Genomic DNA, 17,457 nt, shown 5'->3' on the forward strand with positions numbered 1-17,457 from the left:
AAATTTAAAATATATATATAGCACAAGAGATTTCAAAACATATTGCTTGGATTTGGAGCGATAAATGAACAGTTCAAACTTCAGGGAGGAATCTAAGTCAGTGACCATTTAGCAAGTATGAGTTACTTGGAAAATTCAAAATCCCTCAAATAAAAGAGATGTCAATGAGTTTTAGCTTGAGCTAATACTAAACCAGTAAGTGCCTTTTGATTTTTCTTTTAATAATACAATGAGTTATGCACATAACGGAAAAAATCCCTACAGGATTTGAAAGCTAAAAACCTACGTTCCAGGAAGATCCCTGCGTACAGCACCCTAAACCTCCGATTTCATGCTGATGTGTGTGTGAACTGTCCCACATTTCCACCCTGGATTGTCTGTTCCTCCTCTGCAATTTACACTAGGCCAGTGCTTGTCTTGCCACAACCTGGTCACACAAGCACTAGTGCAAAGGAGGAGGCAGAAAAGGATGTGGCAGGAGCAGGGAGAAATTCCCCTGTGAAACCAGAGTTTGAGTCATACAGGTCATTGGACCCCGTGACTTCTGGATGGAAAAAACCCAACCCAACCCACCACATTCCTTAAGAGTTCAGGTATTCATGAATTTTTTACCCCATATCTAAAATTTATACAACTACTCTAAAATTTTAGCATATTTTTGGCAGGATTCCTTTAGTGTAACACAACAGAAAAATATATTCCTAATTACCTTGCAACATTGTTGTAAAATCAATCTCCATAAGCATGAATGCAGTGGTACATCAGATCACAGTAGTATAGAAAAGTTCCTTCAGTTCAGCTAAGAAACTGTTGCAGGAGGTTCATACGTGGTTTAGTATTCAGCTCTGAAATTGTCACTTTACTGCAAGAAGATTTCTCTAAGTGAGAGTTCATCGTGAGCACATATTATAAAGTTGGTTGTTTGAAAGACATCCAGAAGACATGGGAAATATATTTGCTTTACTGGGAAATAAATGTACCTAATAAAAAAAGTTCCTGCCTTACCTTACTCATACTGCAATTGTAATTAGCACAAAGCACGCATAAGCATGTGCCAAACACCAATCACCTCCCTACAAGCCATTCCAGAGGGCTGGCTTTATTGGCAGGCTGCTGATGTGCACTGCTTTGCAGAATTAAAGACAAGCAATCAAATATTGTGTTGCAGAAATGTAATTGCTACTACAGCGGTCCTGGGTGTTATGGACAATGCCAATTCCTTGAGATATGAGACCTCTTTGACCACATCCGTTTTTAAACTATCTACTGAAAGAGTTTTAAAAAGATTTGTTGCCTTGGCACTGGGAGCAGAGCTGGCCCAAGTAAGCAGATGCTGCTGCAGAGCAGTGATTCTTGTTGTGAAGGGACTTTTCAGTGCCAATGGAAGATCTGCTCCCACAAACTGGATGTGGCTGTTTACACAGGTGTGGAGCAAAGGAGATAGCCAGGTCCATCCTTTGTCATTTGTTCTACTGTCTGCAAAGTTCTTGAAGGGCTACTAAGTTCCTGTAGGTATATTTGCAATTTTATTTTTACCTTCTAGATGTTTGCAACTCTGATTTAGCCATGAAACTTAAGAGGAGGAGAAATGTCAGCTGAAGACATGCTCTGCTCTCAGTTGTGTTGTACAAGCATAAGTACATCAATTATATTATTCCACACATCCATCACAACAAGTGCAAGAATGAAGCCATAACACTCCACATTCTGTTTAGTCACCATAATTCAAGTACAACCTCGTATGAACAAAAGATACATTTTACAGAGGAAAATACCTTCTAAGAATAAGGAAAGTTGTTTCTGAAAAATGCCAAATGTGTGAAAACCAATGACTTTTCTGTTAAAAGATGCCATTTTTCTACATGGTATTTACTGTTTAAGAAAAATAACATTAAATATCTTTATCTTCTCTGGATTGCAGCCAATTTTAATGATAAATTCTTTAGCTGAATAAAAACTGAGATACTGCTTCTCACAAGGCCCTTCCACTCGGTGTTTCTGAAGGCCTCACTGCCATACTCTGCACTTAGGGATATGGACTCCTGGGACAGGAGAAAGCAGAAGAAAGAAGGTTTCGTGTCTGTATCATGTTGAACCAAATTCAGGCCATAGTGTGGCAACAGAAACCTGGTTTTATCACTTCCACAGCAGTGACCTTTCCACACAAGGAAGGAATTCATTACCAGAGAATATTTCACACCGAAGAAATCTCTACCCTCATAGTAAAGACAACTTATGGCTAAAGTGACAACTAGAAAGGGTAACATCAGACCAGGATTTCCACCACAAGGTACAGATCCAGAAAGTCACATCCTCAAGTCCCTTACACTCCATTAACTCTCCAACTACTGGTAACACAGAAAGTGAACTTCCTTCTCTGAATGGCTATTATTTGTCAAACAGCCTAAATCCCCCAGAACGTGAGGTGATAAATGAATCTAATCAGCTACACATATTCTACAAACATAATGATATATTTTTTTTAAAGAAGGAAAAAAAAAATGTATAGCTGCTTTTCCCAATGAGCACAAATAGATGTTCAATGAAGTGTATAATTTCAAAAAAGGACTCCAGTGGGCTTCAACTTCATATTGGTAGTACATTTCTACAGATGATGGTGATGGCAGTATTTATATAACAGGAAAATTTACATCCTAGACATGACCAGATTTGTTATCTATTTCCCATCCTCTCCTGTGCACAGAACATTCTTTGTATTTTAGTTATTTATAAATATTCCATGTTTCATTCAAAATGTGCATTTTTTTCTTTTAAATACTAGCAAATTTTCTAATTATTAGAAATGTATTTGGTTCTGCTCAGTGCTAAAATGCTTTTGGTAATAAAAGTCAGAAGCAAGGAGAAAAGTTTAAATTTGATGTATGTAAAACAACACTAAAATTGATGCAACTGTTTAATGGTCAATCAAAATTGTAAGATTTGGGATCACTGCATAAATAAATGAAAAACATCTAAAAATGAAGAGCTGATATTTTCTATGTTAAAACTGTCTAGATGTAGCTAAATACATGTAAATCTATTAGTGAGGGAATTGTGAATTGAAGCCAATAAATCAGCCAAAAGAAGTGGATCTTATGGAAGGTATTTCTTCTGAAAATGAACTGTTAAAAGTATACCATAATAAATACAAGAAGCCATTTCATGTCCATGCCACCCACATATGTCCTGTTTCATGGCTGTCCTTGTACATCTTCTTTCAGCTAAATAGGTTTCTCTAACACACCTTACAGGAGCACACTTTAGATATCCAGGGATGTGTCTTCGTGTCATCTGGAAAAGAAATTAATTCATCTGGCTTAACAACTTTACAATTTGAAATAATAGCAAAGACTTTTTTACTAAAATGTAATATATCTTACAACCTTTTCATAGAGCAGCAAACGCTGTAATTTTTGTAATGGAATAACAATTTTCAGCACCCTCATGCTAGTGTTAAAAAAGACCACAAATCTACCTCCAGAAGACTGATAACATTATAACAGGAAGCAATATGGAACCCAAAACAGCTCAGGAAAATGTATGGCATTCCTCAAAACTCTTCTCCTGAACAGTCTGCTGCTTCTTCCTTTTTTGATTTAAAGGAAAATGCTCCAGTGGATTGGCAGAAAGATAATTTCTGTTTTAAATTAATAGGGTGTTTATGTTTTTTCAGTAAATATAATTGCTGAATTAGATGTATTTTCTTTCAGCAGAAATCTATAATAGCTGTAAACAGAAGTAAAAAGAAGTTCTGTTCATAAGGCATTGTATTTTAATCCTGTCGAGGCCTTTTATAATTCCACAGAAAAGCACTCTCAGTTTTTACCTTCATGATTTCTTCTTATTTGCTCTATTGTAATATTTACAACTTGAATTTTAAATATTGCTTGCATTAGAAAGTGCTCAAACAGATATCACATTTTTCATCAGTACGTGAACATTGAGAAAGCACCACACACTATTTTTTCCCAGTCTAATGGATATCTTGTAAATTTTTCATATTATCTATATCTTTCCATCTGTGTCATAGGAACAGAGATATACATTTTCTTACTGTCTATTATGTAGTCTTCTAGTTTTACAGTTTGATTTAGTAACAAAAAAAAACAAATCCGAAAGCAAACAAAAAAAACCCCAAACCAAAACCCATGAGTCATATTCCAGTAGCCCAGAATACTGATGGGATGTGACACTACATCTACTACAGCGAGATTCTTATGAATTCAAACGTGCCTACATTGGAAATTTCAGAATTTTTTCTGGAATTATTCCTAGGCACTGACATTTTATACACAGTCCCTGAGTACACTGGGCTCCCAGTGGCTGTGCCCAGTGGGCTGCCCCTACATTTTATCCTCTTCGTGCTCCAGGCACCATCATCAGCAACAGCCTCCAGGACCCCATTCCCAAGGCAGTCCTCATTTACTGCCATCTGCTTTTCATAAGGATGCAAACACAGCAAAAGAAAACCATGCTTTTCTAGGGTACTTTGTACTTGAAAACTTACAGAATATTTGCTTTTATATTCTGCCTGTGTTCTGACCAACAGCCACAGAGGTGACACAGTGCTGATTTAAATAACACTCTTCAGTGGATGGAACTTGGAGCTGGTAAGTGATTATTCAGTAATTATAACTTGCCTGATAACAACACAGCCACACTTTTAGTGCTGTATTTTTAGGCACATTGTGGCTAATAAGAATCTGCTGTTCTTCATACATTTTCACTTCTATTTGCTGGAGTTCTGCCTCTCACAGATTGGGTTTCAGGGAAACTCAGAGATCCTACTCATCTCTATGCCAAGGTCTATCTAGGAAAAGCAATTAAGCAAGGCTGCAAAAACTGCTCAGATTTTCCCTATTATCTGTTACGCACCCAGAACTACATTCTGTCCTGAAAAGTGAAAAATTGAAGAGGGAAAAATTTAACACGTGCCATGTTTTTGGAATGAAAGGGTGGGAGAGATCACGAGCTGCAGAAGGGACCAGCTGACTCAGGGAGAGACTACCTGGCTACTGAAGGCCAGAAGCATATGGGGGTTTTACCATTTACCTGGTTTCTATCCAAAAGACAGAAAACACTCTATACTTTCCATCTACAGCTTCCCATTCAATCTTCCATTAGGGAGGGTCATTTGCCCCCTATTACCAAGTGAACTAATAGCCTATTTCCTACTCTACTGCAAAAATCTCTGTTGTGGGAAAGAAAGGGGAAGGGGCATCTGTGTTTACATTGTTTCATGTGATTTCAACTCAAATCCATTTCTCTTTTTCAGAAGAGCTGCACTTGCAGACTCCTCCTTAGTGAGACTGCACCACATATGAAAGCTAAGACACTTCAAGTTGTGTCTAGTCCTGCTGCAATCCTCTTAGATTTTGACTGACAAAATTCAGAGCATTTTCAATCCCCTTAAAACCTATCTCAAGCAACTCCCTTTGGACAAGATGATCTGCCTCTGGAAGTGTAAATTTTCCACCACTGTTCGTATAAGAAAACTCAGGTGAATAGCTCAGACCTAGAAGTCTCTTACACATCCATGCACCCTCACTTTCAGCCTCTTTCTCAGTTTCCTTAAATGAGGAAAGTTTGCCTGATAAAATAGTAAACTGCTGGGAACATTTATTTATATAAAGAAGCACTCTAAGGGATAGTGAATTCTTTACGGGGGGTTGATATGATTAAAAGTCAAGTTCTACAAAAAGCTGTTGCAATTCTTATCTGATTATTATGTTCAAGGCCAGAGCAGAGACAAGTTTGAAAAGCCAAGGCTTTGCATGTCAAACAGAAGTAGTCCTCAGCATGTGGGGAAAAATGGCAGTGATAAACCTACTATTAGGCATCTGGGAGAGAAGCCCAGCATCTCCTCTGTGTGGGGGCTGCAACAGACATGAGCCACTATCACAGATAATGGCAGCCTGTAGGCACATGAGGGGAGCAACTAAAATCCATTTCACTTAGACAAGAAACTGCAGTCTGATATTTACCTGTGTCCATCACACGTTAAAAGTATTTACTGTGAATTATCCAAGAGAAAAGTGCAGGTTGAGGGGTTTCATTACCTATCTGAGAGTAGTTCAGATCACACACTGAACACAAAAAATCACAGGCAAATCTTAGATTGGTGTCTTGGGTAGTCAAATGGACTCCTGCTATTCATCTGAGCATATTCTTTTTCTACAATTGCTAGAGGTCCATGTCCAGAGCAGTGAGAACATGCGCAGACACATAGAAAATGTGAAAGTAAAAAGAGTAAGCTTTATGTGACTTTAGAAAATAAAGATCACATTGAAAATAAAGCTCAGTCTAATGTCAAGGGTAGAGACTGCATCTTTCGCCACTGAAAACCACAACACACAGGGAGAAGTGTGATGGCTGCTCTACAGCCTTCCTGATTCTGGTTGAAGTTGTAATAAAGAACCCTTTCCAGGAATAGCTGGAATTCTTTGCAGGTATACTATCATATTTTCACCTTTTCCTCATCAAAAGAGATAATAAAATAAATATATTTCTTAACACCCCTTTTGCACCTGCGACAACATCTTGTAAGCAAAGTACAAGAGACTCTGAAAAAGACATATATGGATTTATTAATAGAAACTTACAAATTAAGTTTTTAAGTTTGCCCAGACTTTAGAGAGATTCTAAAGTCATAGGTTTCACCAAACCAAATGCTGACCTCCCAGGCATTCTCAGGTTCCATGATTCAAAGTCAAAGCAACTGAGAAAATCATAGCCAACTGAATGTCATATTATTGTTTCAATGTTTGCTACTAAAAGTAAATGTTAAGCTTTAAGTAAATGTATTGTGTTACCAAATCTTTCCTTTCAAACAAGCACTTCTGTCAGAAGTGTCTTAATTTCTTATCACAGAATTTCATCCGCACAAGGAGCAATAAATAATTCATGTTCCTGGCTCTTTGTTGTGTGTCCCTGAACTGCACAGAGCTGGAAGGCTGACAGCTGTGTCAGGACAAGCACCAAAGATCTGACATGACAAGTGACTAACAAGTTTCTTTCAGTCTATAGTGAAAGAAGACAATGGCATAAAGTGCAAAAACGAAATCCTGAAACAAAATGAAACTGTTTCTTTCTCTTTACCTAAGTGTTTGCTATGAGCTTATTTCCGACCCATAACCTCTGGTCATTTTATAGTACTGCCCAACCCCCTTTACTCCTCACATTCGCCTGGCCATTTACGCCTGTCCACGGATCAATATGAGCAATTCTTGGAGAAATACGATGTCTCCATGACAACCAAGCCACAAATTCTCAGTGGAAAGCAGTGAGACCAGTAGTGAAATCTCCTGAGGTTTTCAGACCTATAAGACAAGATGTCTTAAAATGCAGGAATGGACAGAAACAAAAGCCAGAGTAATTCATTGTTTATTACTAGTTTAATGATGTCAGATGGACCGATTGGAACTCAGTTTTTAAGTTTAGATGCTTTATCAACATGTATTTTTGCCAGTCAATATTCACCTCCTGACAGGCTTTTATTCTTTCCATTACTTCATATAGATATGCAGAATTGGATATACAAGTTCCCATCCAAATGGGTACACTTGGCCAGACAGAACCAATTTGAGATCAAAATTAATGTTATCTTTAAGGTACATTAATTCTCCCCTCAACACTTTCGTGCCACCTTGCCTTAACACTTTCTCACTTCAGAACTGATCAAATCTTGGACAATCTGTATTTTGGCCCATAATTATTGCTGAAGGGACTACAGACAGTTTCTGAAGGAGGTGCTATACACCACAGACTGTTGGAGTCAAACTTGGCTCCTTCCTGAGCAGATTATCCATTTCTTTCCAAATCTCATGCTGCTTTCTGCTGGACAACATTGAGTCCAAGTCTATGTGGCTTTAAAATGAATAGAGATTTACAATTCATTGGTTTCAATTATTGTAACATATACTGGTGTTCATTTCTGTGGAAGAGATGAAAAGGGAATGTAGTTCAAATCAGGTATATGACAGCAGTTGAACTCCCAAGGAATCTTGGAAGAGTGGAGTGTGCTGAAATATAATCCCCCAGACATGGGTCCTATCTGGGTTCTGAGATGACTTAGGGGACCTGACATGGATTTCAGACTGCACCCTTTGACTGAAAATTAAATCTCAGCAGTGTTCCTTGGGGAAGGATCAGGGGACTGTTGGCAGCTGCCCCCTGTCAGCACAGGCTGCAAGATTTGGAAATCTCTTAACTAAGCTGACAGGCCGCAGAGACGATGAATCAAAAATATGATACACGGATCAGCACACAGAGATGCAGGAGGGTACAGAGAAACCAGATAAAGCAGGGAAGGAAAATACCAAGCGAAGAAAGATGTTTAACTCTTTCACTAATGAGGACTGTGTACAGGTTATGGGTATGGTATATGTGGGTCAAGCTCACAGTTTGCTTAAAAGATCTTAGTATTTAGTCGCACAGAATGTTTTTAATCAGCTGTGACTCGATACAATTTATATTTAATTGTTTCCTTTTGGGATTCATTTAATAAATTTCGTAGATGTTCCATAACGAGAAAGATAATGAAACTACATGAAGATAAATCTTTCGGTCACCAAAAAGGATGCACTTTATGGATGTTCCTGTATTTAGCTGAATCAATGTTAAGAGTCATTAAAATGAAATAATGATTGTGAGCTGATTTAAAGGAAAGAATCAAGCTATTTAATGCCACCAATTTGCTTTCTTCCAGAGATACAGTGTTTGACCGTCCACTTCTACATTCAGCTGCAGTATATACAGTACTTCTAATTTTTCATCATCTCATGCTACCTTCAAAGGGTCAGACACTGTACATATATTAAGTAAGCAGTGTAGTCCAAAAGTAATTATAATGAACTAGTAGTGTCAGCTTTCTTTTTGGTCATAAAGCCTTTATCCTTTCTAAGACCTGAATTCCTGATGAAAGAGGAAAGGATAACAGCTCCACACTGTGACCCCTGGAGGTGACCATTAATTTGACATTGCAGCTGCTAAAAAGGAAACAGCGTTACAATGTGCTTTTTTTACAGACCCAAAAGCTGTGTCAGATTTATCACTTGATACTTGGTGACTGTCTTTAAATGCCTCTCACCTGGACTCTCAGACTCTTCCAAGACACATCTGTCAGGCGTATCCTCCACATCTTGGAAGTTTGCCGAGTTGAAGCTCTTGCCATGCTTCAGCACACTGACTGGAGCAAGAAAGAATAAAAACACAGGGAGGGAGAAATGTAATGTATGCAGAAACCAACACTTCCTGATTTTCTGCAGAGCTTTCAATGCTGAAGACATAATTTGTAAACACAAATAACAGATTGAAAAAATCTCCCAGAAACTCAACCTACTTATATGCAACCATAGGGCAGTTGAAAAATCTATAGACAAGAATTCATGCAGGGTGAAGTCTGAAGCATCAGCTTAAATGAGATTCCTTTGAAGTAGAAAACCAGCTTTTTTTTTTTTCTTATAGAATCCAAAAATAATAAACTAATTTAGAAGTCATAAAAAAATGCCTGTCTGTTTCACCAAAGAAGCCAGTAAACAACAGAAAAGATCAATTAGGTGGTTTTGTAATTACTGGAGTCATTCACCAGGGAGAGCAATGGTGTTTGCTTTAAGATGAAAATATGTTGAATGCAACAAGCTGGAATGTGTAAGGAAATTAGTGATAATTCCAAAGTGCAGTAAAACCCAGACTGAGTTGTGGTTTAGAGATTACCAAATTTAATCATATGTTCCTCTTAATTGCTAAAGCCATTTTCTTTTCAGAGCAGAAAAATATTTTCAGGGAAACAATTCTTTGTCTATATAGGATTTTTTAATTCACTTGGCCTTTGAACAAATCCCACATAGTTTTCCTCAGGAGTAGAGAGGTATTTCCCTTGTCAATGTCCATTTCCAACTCTTCTCCTTCTTTTCTAATATCTAGAAAACTAAGTAAGGTTCCAAACTTCCATGTGGAAGTTTGGATATCAATGTGAGACACCAACAGCTGTGTGCAATACCAGTGTACTTTTGTCCTCTTTTCAAAACAAGAAATTTTGATGATTTTTTTTAACCAAGTGAATATTCGCTGAAGGATCACATAATTTAAACACCTATTTAAATTTTCCAAAATTATGAGTGAATCAACAAGGCCTCAGGGCATTATGCAGGCATGAGGGGCTCAAAAGACACATATCCCACTTCCATGCGCTGAGCTTTCCATGGGTTTGCAGCTATTGACCCCAGGTCACCAAAAGGTTCCATCATTCTTGACTCCTGCATCTACACAGAGTCTGTTTGAAGCAATCAAGGCTTCAATACAATTGTGTAATTAGATCCTTGAAAATGTAATATTAAAACATAATAAATAATGAAGTTTATTATAGTGACACCATGCGTTTCACCTGGAAAAACAAAAAGCCAGTAAATTTTACTTAAAAGGTCTGCCTTGGATAGCAAATAATCAGCACATAAAACCCTGCCCAGGTAAAGCAGGAAGTGTTGACATGATAATCTGCACGAGGTGAGTTGACACTGAACAACAATTACAATAACAAAAACCAAATGTTCTTGTGCACACATGAAAATACTACGATATGTACAGGAAGAAATGTCTGCAAAGATATCTGTGCTTCTCTCTGTTTTTTACAACACTGAAATACTTTTCAAATACATTAACTGAAGACCAAGACTGCCACTTCAAAAAAGAAAAATTGGAATATACAAGTTTATATATTCTAATTTTAAAAAAATTTGTGTCACATTTATTAGAACATGTTTTTTCTAAAACACTTTTTTCCACAGAGGAGTCAGCTCCACTGTGCTGAGTGATAGACTGAGTCATTACAGCTGCATGAACTTAAAAGTCAGAACTACTCTGAAGTAGAGCAAGAGGAAAATTTCCAACAGAGTATCCTGTGATAAAAGAGAGAAAACAAAAAGTACAGCTATGTCTCTGCAGAGAAAGCAAAAAATCACAAGAGCTGTCTGTTTTGGTCACATAGCAGTGACCAAAAATTCAGAATCATCCTTTCAAAACTAATCGCATGTTTTCACCCAGTAAAGAACTCACAGTGAACCAAGGAGGGGAGACACACAGCACCAGCATCAGTCCCAGGTAGGATCTGGCAGGGACTCCCCTTGCTGGAAGTCTGTGCTGCAATTGCTCTTGAACGGGACAAGGACAAACCTGTTCAAGTGCTCTCCCCTGTCCCAGACCATGTCAGCATAAGTCATATAATTTAAACTAACTTGGTGGATATTACAACAAAGCAGCTCTGAGCAGTGTTTTTAGGGAAGGTATCACATTCAGCTGAGAAGCAACTTAGAGTACAGCAAATAAAACACAACTAGAAGCAGGTCCATACACAGCTGAGGGACATCGGGAGGAAGGTGGGAAGCAAACAAGAAAGAAACCAAGGCAGAACAGAAACCAAGACAGTCCAGCAAGATCCTTGGACAAAGCAGGAGGATTTCCAGTTGATATATCTGAGTAGAGATTGGAGAGATTTGGGGCAATCTGGGAGAGGATGAAGTCATTAAAAGCCAAGAAAGACAAAAACAAGAAAAAAAGGACGACAGATCACAGGCAGAGCTGATACAGCTGGAAAATGCCAAAAAAAAAAAACAGCATGAAACACAGTAACAGTTGGAGTCAAAGGATCATTAGGAACAGTTGAAGGGAGTGGAAAGCAAAAATGGAAAGAGTTTTCATGGGGACAGAGAGGAAGACTCTAGAAAACTTGTGTAAAAACTGTCAAGAGAACTTGTGTAAAAGCTGTCAGAGAAGGCAGTTCAGCAGGTGCAAGAAGGGAGGGAAGTACATGTTTCATAAAACCAGGAGCCAGGCCAGGACAGACTAGGATCAGATCACTGGTGCAAGCAAGGGATCTATCTTAGCCCTGCCACTTAGAAATGCACATACCTCTCTAGGCAAAACTCAGGCAAATAAACTTCACAAGACCCTGGTTTATGAAGTTACATAATGAGTGTGTGCAGTGAGCAAGAAAGGGACCAAGGCAGAGACCTTCAGATCTTTTTTTTTTTTTTTAAACGTCACGTTATATGCTCAATTTGAAAAGGAAGGTTTCTTAAAAATATCATAAAAGAACAAAGGGAATTGAAAAGTTAAAAATAAGGAAAGTACAGTCTGGCCTAAATAAAGAGTGAAAGTAATAAATGGCATTATGTAATCAAGACAAAATACAAAAAAAGAATCTCAACACTAACACCTACTTTACTGCCTATTCCCTCAGGGGAATAGGATTTCATGTATAAATACCAATAGGAGAAATATTGTTCTGAATTGCTTATACTAAGGATGCTGATGGAATTTAAGTTATTTAAACATAAACAGTGTGATCTTTATTCAGAAGATACTCTGTCCTACTTTGGGTTTAAATGGACCTTAAAATTACTTTTCCTTCCCTTTGGAAGCTAATCTCTGTAGCCAAAGTGACATAAACGGAGTATAAATGAGCCCCAAATCTACAAGTCAGAGGAAAAGTCAAGAAACAACCATTTCTGATATTATAACTGCAATAACATATTTTTCTATTCAGCACAATGTCATTTCAGTTATTAGTCAGTAGAGATTACTTTTGTTAGCATGGAAGTAAGGTAAAAGGACATATTTCATTGAGGCAAATGACCTTGAACTTAGCATATAAAGATGACATAAATCTTCATTGTACAGGATCAATCTAGAAAATTGTGGTATTTTTTTCTGATGCATCTTATTAAGGTCTTAGGACTTGTTTACTGAACTCAATACCCATTCTCTTACATTATTGAAACAGAAAAAGTCATTAAAATAGGGATGGGATTTAGAGGAGTAAATGAATGTCATACGAACAGACTGTTTAATGAAATATTTATGCGTCTAGTTTCAAGATATCTCAAACAGTTTCATAAAATAAAAACAAATTATTTCTAGAAGGATACCACAGACTGAGTGGTGATCAGCCTTTAAAGAACGGTCTTTGTGTGAACAAACTGTTGAATGACCTGTTCTTTGTGAATACAGACTGATCACTAAATACAGCAACAACTCATCACAGTCGTTTATTGCTACAGGTTGGGTTGAAACTCTGACAAGCCTCGTTCCACTCTGGAAATATAACACACTAAAGTCTAAATAACCTGCCCTGAATACTAATTTTCAGAGGGCAGACACACTGGAGAAAGAAGTTTGCATAACACAAGTGAATAAACAAGTCAGCATTTTCTGACAAGAGGCCTGTCTTATTCATAAGGTGGATTAGTGACTTACAGTCTGCAGAGAAAACAAGAACATATTTGTCATTGAAAATTAAAGTAGATAAGGTAAAAAAAATATTTTTCATTCAAAAATATTAGACAAGATAGGTTATAGGTCATAAATGTATCTAAGGTCCAATATAGAACACAAAGGGACCTGAATCTACATAAAACACGCATGAAAACAAAACTGTAAAGGGAAACAAAATGCTAGTATTTTTTATTTTTGTAAGTGGATAAAACAATTGTGCTGCAATGTCAATGTTGAGCTGTGTGGTCTCTATAGGCACTCACCATATTGTACCTAAGAAGCTTGATGGAACAATAAATGCCCTGAGTACTATTTTAAAAGCACATTTCATAGATATCATAAAAATACAATGAAAAGCATAAGAACAGCTGTATTTACTGAGACTGAAAAACATCAGCGTAAGAGTCCAACAACCATAAGATTATACTTCAGAAATTTCTCCTAAAGTCCAGTTTGAAACTCAGGTTATTCCAAACAATATTTTCCCCCTCCTGTAATAACTCACAGTAGACTTCTGTTCCACAAACTTCTCCATTTTTCCCTTAAACATGTGGAATTTTTGCAGTCTTAACATCCTACACCCTAACTCACTTCAACCTGGCAAGATCCACAGTTTTACCAACCAGGAAGGCATCCCCTTTTGTTTGTCTGCCCAGTCCCTCTTGGCTTAATGTGACATTTATTCTTGTTTGAGAGAAGGCACAGATACAAGCCCTGCCTTCTCTCCCCATGACCCTTGTGACTGAAGTCCTTTGTTTCATCTCTTTTCCACACTGAGGGTCACTATTTTACTTACCTTTACCCATATATTTTGGTGATATTATCCCACTAATATAAGAAATGCACAATGCATTCTGGAGTGGCAAGAGGAATATTAGCAGCACTTCCTCAAAAACACAGGGACACAGAAAAAGCAGACACTGAGATGACACCGGTCAGAGCACCTGTCCTGCCACTGCGGTGGCACCTCCCCACCCAGCAGGTGCCAGTAGGAAGGCGTCAGGCTGGCTGGGGATGTGCCCTTGATGGCACCACTGCAGAGCACAGTGCAAGGAATCCCTCCCAGGTTTTACAAGTGACACTCCCTGGAATGAGCTTGGTACCAGAGCCTGGTACAGTGCTTGTCTTTGTTGCCACACCACAAGTGCTAAGGACTTCTGCTCAGCTTGCGATTCAGATTTTTTCCCGAGAAACTGTTACCTTGCTCTTACTTCCCCATCCTGCCTCTTTGCAGAAGATTAATCCTAACTCAGTCTAGATCCTTGTTTTCATCCTTATTGAATTGAACCCTATTTTTTTCCAGACCATTTCTCAGGCCATATAAACCAGTAATTCATCTCACTGACAGAAGACATCAGCTGCTGGTCATTTCATAATTTTTACTGTAGTTTAAAAAAACCCTGCACTGATGTATGTAGTTGTCATTTAATTGAGAATGGCTGATTGTTATCTTCTGATGATTAAATATCACACAGGTTCAGTTTTCATTACATTACAATTTCAAAGAGAAAGATTAAGAAATTAACCTGGAGAAACATGTTATTATTCTGAAGTAAATGTTGTAGCATATAGAAGTTGAGATTGTCCTTGAAATAAGCCAGTATGGAACCACTCAAACTGGAAGATACTATATTTTAAATGCACTACAGTGAATACAGAAGTAGAACCTAATATCACACTGCAGAGCTCAGTTTGCAGAACTACCAACCCACGTGCCTGGGGAAGCCCGAGCTGGCTCTTGCCCTCTGGAGTCACGTGCAAACAGAGCTCCTTCCACTCACTGGGTGAATTTCTACTAAAGAACATTTTGCTTCCTGTACGTGTGAAAGGTTTTAGTATATCAAAAAACCCCACAAAAAACAAACCCAACCCTGAAAGTCCATTTTCATCTCTCCTTGTATCTATGAGGGCAGCATTCCTCCAGACAGAAAAACTGAAATTTTCAGTGATTCTTTTCCCAACATACCTTGAAGTTTTATTCACCCAGAGGGACTCCCCTGCTTCTCTCAACTAAAATATAATGGCACATAACAAATTATGCTCTCAAAGGACATCCCATTTTTGTTTCATTAGTGCAATGAAACATTCACTCAATTTTAAAGCAGTTGTCTTGATCGTAGTTGTGATTTATATCAGATTCTGTCCATGTATTCTGTGTAGTATATATTATAAAACACCTAACTAGTTAAATTTGTCTCAGTGGGTTCTGCTGCAAGAAATAAAATACTTTCCCATAAAATCCCACACAGCATTTACTGCACAGCTCTGAAGCATAAGCTTCTGTAGAACTTAGGAGGATTTAAAAAAAGGAAAATGTAACCCCAAACTGTCTTAATTCTTCTATTGTTATACATTATTTCCTCTCTGGCTACAAAGCCTAATTTTCTCTTTTCCGGTTCCCTAAATGTAGGGTATTGTGTCTTTTAATCAAACATGATGTAAGACTGAATTATTTGATCAACATTATTTATCTCTCCCTCATTTTTTTTTTCAAACAGTAACTGAGAGATAATAGGGAAAAAAAAGGTTACAGAATTAGTAAAGAAGGCCAATTTTCAAATCTGTTACTTACTAGATAATTAGTATCTTTTTTAATTAAAGTATATAACATCTCCTCATCTGTCCAATTTTCTACAAATATCACAGAATGACAGGATATGCTGAGTTGAAAGGGACTCACAAGGATCATCAAGTCCAACTCTTGGCTCTGCACAGGACCATCCCCAAGAGTCACACCGTGTGCCTGAGAGTGTTGTCCAAACATTTCTTGAGCTCTGTCAGCTTTGGTGCTGTGACCACTGCCCTGGGGAGCCCGTTCAGCGCCCAGTCACCCTCTGGGGGAAGAACCATTTTCAAAAAAAAATATAGCAAAACTCCCCCCTGCTTCTGTCCATTGAACCAGTGGTGTGGCAGAGCACACACTGCAGATGGGATTGCCTATCAGTATATTAGTAACACCTACAAAACCAACAAACAAAGAAAGGAACACTTCCTGTTTTTAAAATCACATTATTGACAATAATGACATTATTATTTTCATGATAGTAGATTGATTTGATATTCAAGTGTAAAACCATTAATCAGGAAATTTTCAGACACTTCTGGTTCAGTCCCTTTCTACAGAGAAATTCTTGCTGTAGATTGTCTCAGTTTGCTTTTTAAACCAAAACGAAACAAAAGAGTGTAGCACAGTTACAGCACTGACACATCCCTGGGCATAATGTAAGTGTTATAGTTGCACACTCTCCCCATCTCTCGATCAAAGCTGTCCAAATAGCTTAATCCACGGAGAAAAAAATATATATAGAACCTCTACATTAACCTCTTCTGGCCAGATTATTGTTATTCTTTTGCATTATGGCCTTGAAGATGTATTACTGATAGGGAGGTAAAGCCAACTGCAGCACAGCATGACTCTGCTGAATGGCTGCTGTAGGAAAGTGGAAGTACTTATTTCCAAGATATTTCTGTGATGCTCCCTACTGTTAAAATGTTATCTGACTTTAAAAGATTTTCAGTTCAATTGTAAGCAATAAGTAAACTCAAGCAGTACAATACTGTATACTGGAGAGTTTCACTAGCTGGTCAAACAGGCATTATTCCAAGAAACTAATGTTGTATAGGACTGCTTCCTGGTGGCTGAGACCTCTGATTGGCAAAAGACAGCGGACTTTTCAGTCAGCAAGCTAGTTACCCATGGATGTGGCTCAAGGCTGACACACAGATTGACTGGTTCACACTAATTTACTTCACACAGATTCCATTTATCTCCTAGAAGATCCCCTGGCAGCAGCTTATAATGGCATATCCTAGGATGCCTGCCTGCATGAGTTTTTAAAGCGGCAGAGCTTGATGAATCTAAGTCCAGAAAACAGTTCACAGATTGAGGACTAGGTGCAATCAAAAAACATCAAGTAGCACAGCTGGGACTTGCTAGCTTGCTTGACTGGTTTGAGCAGCTGAGCATTAACTACGCCTGCTTTCCTGCTGGCAGCCCTGTGTCACTAGGACAAATCGGAGCACCACCCGACAGAGGAGGAGAAAAAAGGAGAGAAAAAAGAGAAAGAAAAGAAAAAGAAAAAGAAAAAAGAAAGGAAAAAAAGAAGAGAAAAAAAGAAAAGAAGAGAAAAAAAGAAGAGAAAAAAAGAAAAGAAGAGAAAAAAGAAAAGAAGAGAAAAAAAGAAAAGA

General features: G+C 37.9%; 1 protein-coding gene across 3 annotated transcripts in view; it reads right to left on the reverse strand.

Annotated features, from left to right (window-relative positions):
• Positions 1–788: 788 nt before the first annotated feature.
• Positions 789–17,457, reverse strand: part of WDR72 (WD repeat domain 72) — a 104,314-nt gene continuing 87,645 nt past the window's right edge. For all 3 annotated transcript variants that reach the window (XM_027644634.1, XM_027644633.1, XM_027644631.1), the window contains exons 19-20: positions 9,089–9,187; positions 789–3,291 (exon numbers count right to left, since the gene is read on the reverse strand). In XM_027644634.1, coding sequence (XP_027500435.1) covers positions 3,236–3,291; positions 9,089–9,187 — 155 coding nt within the window. In that variant the 3' untranslated portion in view covers positions 789–3,235. The remainder of the gene's footprint in view (positions 3,292–9,088; positions 9,188–17,457) is intronic.

This window comes from Corapipo altera, unplaced genomic scaffold (genome assembly GCF_003945725.1).
Source record: "Corapipo altera isolate COAL_440 unplaced genomic scaffold, ASM394572v1 50, whole genome shotgun sequence".
In the NCBI taxonomy this organism is placed as follows: Eukaryota; Metazoa; Chordata; class Aves; order Passeriformes; family Pipridae; genus Corapipo; species Corapipo altera.